General features: G+C 48.5%; 1 protein-coding gene across 1 annotated transcript; it reads right to left on the reverse strand.

Moving 5' to 3' along the window:
• Positions 1–1,371: 1,371 nt before the first annotated feature.
• LOC123115621 (uncharacterized) lies at positions 1,372–4,167 on the reverse strand. The gene is made up of 3 exons (XM_044536737.1): positions 2,800–4,167; positions 2,001–2,092; positions 1,372–1,681 (listed from the first exon to the last, which is right to left on the reverse strand). The coding sequence occupies exons 1-2, from the start codon at positions 4,076–4,078 to the stop codon at positions 2,043–2,045; spliced, it is 1,329 nt and encodes a 442-aa protein (XP_044392672.1). The 5' UTR covers positions 4,079–4,167; the 3' UTR covers positions 1,372–1,681; positions 2,001–2,042.
• Between the last annotated feature and the right edge of the window lie 2,999 nt (positions 4,168–7,166).

Below are 7,166 nucleotides of genomic sequence, written 5' to 3' on the forward strand. Positions count from 1 at the left end.
TGAGCACCTCAAGGGCGCTACGAGCTGCCAACGGAGTACCTGGCGGTGCCCACATTCCCCGCCGGAGCGGCAACTCTTGGCTGCCAAGACGCATGGCAGGCGCTTCCTCCTCCTCCTCCCACTCCTCCGGTGCGGCGCCGCTCGCCATCGTCAAGGCCGAGTCACCGGAGACGCCGGAGCGTCGGCGCAGCCACGGCGGCGGCCTCGTCATAAACGAGGGTCGCCGCCAGCCTTCCCCTTCTCCTCATGGCCACCTTTGTCTGGTGAGGCCGAAGGAGTCGGCGACGCCGCCAGTCGTCGTCAAGCAGGAGCACCTCGCCATGGCCGCCGAGGACGAAACCGGCATGAAGTGGGCGTGAGATGACTACGTCGGCGAGGAGATGGAGCGCCAACGCCGCGCCCTCGAGGAGATCGCCGCCAGGCACCGCGGTCACGAGGAGGGGGGCGTCATCATCATCGAGGACAGCGACAAGGATGCGCCCGGGCCATCCAACACCGTCCGCCACAACGACCCAGCGCACGGCTGCAGCAAGGACGGCAGCGGCATGCAGGACAATGACGACGACGACGACACGAATTTCTACAGGCTCCTCAGCATGTAGAAGGCTCGGTGGTGGCGGCGTAGTAGTAGTAGTTTTAGTTTAGTTTTTAAATTATGTTTTAAGTTTGTACAAATATCAATGAAAACACCTGAATTTTCTTCAAATTTGTGTCATTTTGTATGAAGTTTGGCCGATTTTGGTTTTCAAAAACCGGCGTATGGGGCCAACTTAGGGCGCCTGACCGCCCCCAAGGCGAAAAAAGCTTCGGCGAGCCCCCAGGAGATGCTATTTCAGCCCCTGGGAGCGTCGAACAGCTGGAAATGCCCTAAGAACTCAACCCTTTTTAGTTGGTACATAATATGTTCCTACATGATGACCATCTGTCTCAAAATATTAAAAAAATCATCTCTTTGTTAATGAAAAGCAAAGAACCTTCCAATAAATGTAATTTAATTAATGAGGTTTCACTTGACCAACATGCTCAGCCCTAGCTTTGCTCCACAATTTGAAATATATTGCTCATTGGACTTATCTTGAAGAGCTAGCCAAGATAAATTCAAATATCAAAATGAATTTAAATTTTCACACTATACCAAGTCTATAGAAGCGATAAAAGGATTGTTGTGCGTTGATGCACGATTCTGATTACTTTGTACATATATTTGAATTTTTTGTAAACATATTATGGCACAGAACTTTGTTGTGCTGGTGATCTATGCTGTTGTCAAGCAATAAAGGAGGTGAAAAACATGCATTTGTCATGATAAATCCTAAACCGTTGAAACATTCATCAATTCATAACAGATGTCACCAAGACTACAAGTCTACAAGCATTTAAAATCATGGATCCATCCATGTTTTCCTACAAAAAGATGAGCTTTATGTTTCTTTTGCTGAATTTGAAAAGAAAAAGATGAGCATATCGTCTTGCAAGTAACTTCATTCATGCATGTTTTCCTAATGGACTGTTGAACCAACTGCTAGATTTCCCTCTAAACGAGATGGTAAGTTGGTAACTCATCAAGAAACTACAGTAAATCCAAAATATTCCAGATTTCGCCAAAATGAGAGTTCAACAAACTACCGCCAGCTTCTATCCTAATATAGTGCAGCCCCTCCATCTATTAGTCCCAGGAAACCTGAAAAGTAGAAAAAACATATTAGAGATGTTTGACTCAACAAGCCAACATGGAAAAGAAGGACGAATAATGGAATAAACACCAAATAACATCTGGACAACATGTTTACTTATAACACCAAATTACATCATTATAAGTTGTCTGAAAGTAATAAACTTCAGTTTTAGACTTCTCAACAGTTGTTGGTAAAATTTTAAGAAAAAGAAAAGAGCGGTCGCCATTAGGACAAGGAAGCACGATGCGTCTTGAGTACTACTGACAATGCCAATGGATGACTAATAATGGAAGCATTAGTTAAGAGACTAAGATAGTTCCCAACCAGAGATACATAAGCTGGTAGACTGATGCCCATTCACGACTTCTAGGCGCTACTGACCAGATCATCTGTCACTTCCATGCCATCCTTCTTGCCTGAAAAAAGTTTTCTCTGTCAAGATACAGGAACTTGAATAACAGATTAGTACAATCTATGTTAACTCGGAACAATTTTGTACGGTTATAAACTACGTGTTGCTTATAAGAAATGTACCAGCGGACTGGACTGATACATAGTATCAAGAATTCAGCACAGCCCATTGCTCATATAGCTTGACACTGATCAGAGGAACAAAAATTCTTTTCAAGCCAAAAGATGGGTGATCAGTTGAATAAACAAGAGTACAACATCCATTAACTGAAAACGACATACAGAGATGTGGAAATAACATGTAGAACATGTACGTGTGTAAATTCAAAATTCACAGAAACCAAAGGGGATGATTTATGTGTGTTTAGACACCATCCTCAACTGCAACATATCACCGAAAGAGACCGCTGCTAGCTAATTAAGAGATGCATTACCTGTTTGTGACACAAGATTTGAACAACATATGAGTTTTATGAACAGAGTACTTGTGTGAATACACATGATTTCAGGCTTCAGAAAAATGTTACCAATCACAAAATTCATCAATTCCTCACCACCATCTACAACACACTCACAACATTGTTACCAATCACAAAATTCATCCATTTGTATGTTTCCACATTACTATAAAATACTCCCCAAGCTAGCATAGAACATCTGAAGCAATGCACCAACAAATGCAAAACTGAAACGTAAGGAGATTGGTAGGTACCTTCGGCGGGGATCCGGCTTAATCCAAGCCAGGGTGGAAGAACGCATGGTACAAGAGAAATGTACTCTCCTTGAAGCGGACAGCCCCCAATCAGATTCCCATTATGCATGTCCACGACGACGACGTCCTTGCCGACCTTGAGGTAAATGATGTTGGCGTCGACGGGGTCAAGGACGGCGATCTGCGGCGCCGCCTGTGCCGAGTAGCCTCCGTCCGCCAACACCCGCCTGAGCGCCACCTGGTGCTCCAGCTTCCAAACGGTGCCCTCGTCGTCGTCGAGCGCATAGGAGCTGAGAAGAAATGGCCCGCCGGGAGTCACTTCGGCGTAGCGCAGCCTCCCCTCGCTCACGCCGATGCGCCGGCGATTGGTCACCTCCATAATGAGCAGCCCCCGTTCCTCGACCTTGCAGGGGTCTGCTTCGTCCACACGTGCCGGCGCAGGCAGCACGCTGCCGCTCGGCAGCTCGACGAAGCGGATCTCTGGCTGGTCGGCGAAGGGGTCGACGGAGACGGCACCCAAGGTCAGGTCGACCCACCACAGGCGGCCGCCGAAGGCAACCGTCTCCTGGTTCATCTCTATCGGGCGCGGGAGCGATGGATTGCCATGGACCGGCCGTACCGCGTTCCACTTCCCTTCCTCAGAGAGAAACCGCACGATGGCGGCGCCATTGAGGACGAACTCGGCGACGGCGAACCTGTCGGGCGGCCCGCACCCGAGCCCTCCGTCGGCCTGGGTGAGGAGACCCATGCTGTGGAGGGCGAAGATCCTCCTGGAGCCGCCGAAGTCGGGCAGGCGGAGCATCTGGCCGGTGAGGGGGTTGCAGACGAAGCGGTGGACTTCGGGGTTCTCGGCCAGGTCCCAGCGGGTGCAAGGGCCCTCCGCCCGGAGGTCGTGGTAGCTGAGGAGGAGGTGGCCGTCGCCGCTGGCGGCGCCGACGTTGCCGAAGAGGAGCTGGACGACTTTGCCGCCAAGGTATTGGAGGACGCCGTCGCTGCTGCCCGCGTTCGGGCGTTGCGTGGGATCGATGAGGTGCGCTGGGGCGAAGATGTGGGAAACGCCCGGAGGAGCCACGGGGCGGAAGCACGCGCCCGGGGCCGACGACGACCGGTCGACCTCCGACGTGTCGTGGATGATTGCCCATGGCGGGTGCGTGACGGCGGCGGCGGCGGCGGTGGAGAGGGAGCGGCGGAGGCGGCCGGAGAGGACGGCGGTGGGGCGGAGGCGGCCGGAGAGGTCGGCCGTGGAGAGGGAGCGGGCTACGAGGCGGCGGAGTGACATGGCGTTGGGGTGGTGGGGTCCGTCGGTCCTCGCAGCAGGGCAGAGCGTGGTGTGCTGTGGTCCGTTGGACCGAATGATGGGCTAGTCTCTTGTAGACTCCTGTAGACTCCTGGCAGCGCACAGCTGTAGACCACGGGTCTGCCTGAGCCAGCGAGCCTGACAAAAGCAAAAGATTGCGTATTTGCGTGCGCATGGACTGCGACCGAATTTGAACCTTTTAAACCCTCCTTATCAATTTCAAATTTAAAGAAAAATGAGACCAACCCAAGGGCTAATCCCTCGTTGGCATTTTTTTATAGGAGAAACTCTGTGAGCACCGCGCGTCCAAGCCGGGGCTCGAACTTGAGTGGACTGACAGCTACCCCAGCTGCCCAGCCAACGGATCGACGCCCCGTCCTCACCAATTTCAAATTTGAAAAAATAGACTGCAAGCCTCCCATTTGTTGAAGTGACATCAGTTGTTGGAAGCCTCCAGCGAAGACAAGACGACCAATCTGTTCACTTCAACTGAGGATTCATCGGGCTCGCAATTCATCAAACCGCCCTCGCGCCCCGACCTCGAATTTTTCTAGTTCATGGAAGGGCCAAAGCCCCATCGGAGACCACTAAGTCAGAGCCCGAGTCGGGGGAGGAGCACCCAAAGAACCATGATGAAGACGACGACGGTGATGAGGAGGAGGAGGAGGGGGAGAAGGAAAAGGGCGAGGACGGAGTCGACGACAACCACTGGCAAGCGTCCTCTTCAAGACGATGGCACAGGGGCATCGAAGAAGAAGAAAGACTAGACTAGTATGTTGTCATAGTTTTCACGCTTATACATATTCCCTATGTCATACTTCCTCCCTACTATCTACGATTGATGCACTAGTCCTTTACACATTTGGTTACCTACACTTTGTGTTCTTACCATTTTGGCTCTGTTTCATTGATCTTATATCTTCAGGCAACTTTAGAAGATATAATGTGATCTTAATTCCAGGCCTTTTTGGTTTTCTGATTTCAGCTGAATCCTAATTGTTTCTATTAATGGAAATATATAAGTTGATGCTCTTGCGACTATCCTTCTAAGTATGTTGGTCAGACGACAGATGATGTTGTTCATCTAGACGAAGCAAGTCACATCATACACGATCCATGTGACGAAATCATGAGCGATGATCCTTATCATACACAGTTTTATTTAAAGTGTGTGTCAAGTAGAGCACACAATTCTCACCACACAACCGTATGTGATGTCATGAGTTATCACACACGAGTAATCTTTAGATATCGTCTGCCCAACTTTCAAATCATCACATGAGTAATCTTTAGGAATTTCAGAATTTTTGTACATGGGTTAAGCTCATTACTTCTAACAATATGTTTGTTAGAGAAAAGAAAGAAGAGAAAGATGATGGGCGAATAGATTGCCTAGAGGTAAAAGCACTACAAGCCATAGAACTTGTCCGAGATGTGACGTTTTGATCCTACAACTTGCAAATGCACCTACCCAGTCCTACAACTTGCAGCCAATGTGCGAGTTTGGTCCTGGACCAATCACAGAGCGACAACTGGACTGCTCAGGCCCGAGCCGGTCAGCGCATGCATTTTTGCAAAATCCCCCTGCCTTTCCTTCTAATCAACCCGCAGTACAGGCTTGAGAATCACAGGGGAGAACCTGAATTAATTAGGTCGGAGCAACTCATGTAGCTTATCCATTTGTTCCCCCCTTCTCCATTCTTCTTCCTGTTGGGGGACGCGCGGCCGTTGCTGGCGTCCGCAACCATGGCTGTGTCACCGAAGCTCTTCGGCAGTCCAGTGCCGCCTCCCTCCGTTCACCTAGTCCGGCCGCCGGCTGTCTTCCCTCCAGACTATGGTGAGCTGGCCACTGCTCTGCACCTCCTCTCCCCCTGTTCCTCTTCTGCTATGCGCCCGGCCAAGTACGGGCAAGTATGGCGGATCCATATGATTTGGAGGCAGATTCGTGGTTATGTATTGCTTTGATGTGGCAATGTGGCATTGTTACCATGAAAGCTAGGGTTTTGAGCTATGTATTTAGTCTAGGGTTTCTGCAGCAAGGTATGGGTTTCGGGCATGAAGATAGTGTTGTTGCGTGCAAGCACCCTATGTGGAGAATCCTAGCCAGTTCTTCTGTGAATTTGGCATATGGTTTTGTGTAGATTCGCTGACGGCTACAATATTGAACTGTCAGTTATGGTTTTGATGAAGAAGGTGGCCCAGTGCCTATTAATTCATTTCTATGGTGCTTCTATCTACAACTTATCTGAATTTGTTTTCCAATCAGTGTATATTTATGCTGTTGCTTAAAATTCAGTTAACTGAAAGTGTATACTTATCTGAATTTTTAACTGAATTTGTGCGGTTAACTATTCAGTGTTATATTCAGTTAACTGAATTTCTGCAGTTCGTGTTCAGTGTTAGAATGTCATTGTTATATGCAGTTAACTAAATTTTGCACTGAAACTTCCCTTTTTGGATGCAGTGTGTGATTCAGCAATAGGACAGAGTGTTCACACTCCTTTCTTTACACTAGAACTGGAACATGGTGGACTTTTCTGTGGAGCAATCAGTGCCCTAGAGTACTATAACTCTTCTTTGGAGGTACTTGACTATGTTGATGCTTGCACATTTTCATTGCAGTCTTAGAAGAGCACCTAAAATGGTTGGGATATCCTATCAATGAGCACATAGTTTACTGGTGCTTACCTGAGAAAACAATTTCAGATGGGTTGGTGAGAATTAGAGGTGATGAAGATTTGCAGCATTTGATCGCAGCTAGTGCTCAGCACAAAGTTCTTGCAATTATGGTTGACAATTCAGACTCCATCAACAATTTCAGAGAAGATTTAATATTGAAGATGCCATCAACTGAAAGTCCTGTCAGAATGGCCAACTCAATTGTTGGTACAAGCAGTGCACCATCTATTCACAACATCATTTATGTGAATGTTGAAGATCCAATTTCAGAGGTTGCAGCTGATGGAACAGAAGTAGAGGATATGCTGAGAGATGGTGCAGATCCAGATTTGCTTAATGATGGTGCTGGCCCAAGTTTGCTGACAGATGGTGCAGAGCCAAACTTGCTTAA

This window comes from Triticum aestivum, chromosome 5B, assembly GCF_018294505.1.
Source record: "Triticum aestivum cultivar Chinese Spring chromosome 5B, IWGSC CS RefSeq v2.1, whole genome shotgun sequence".
NCBI classification, from domain to species: Eukaryota; Viridiplantae; Streptophyta; class Magnoliopsida; order Poales; family Poaceae; genus Triticum; species Triticum aestivum.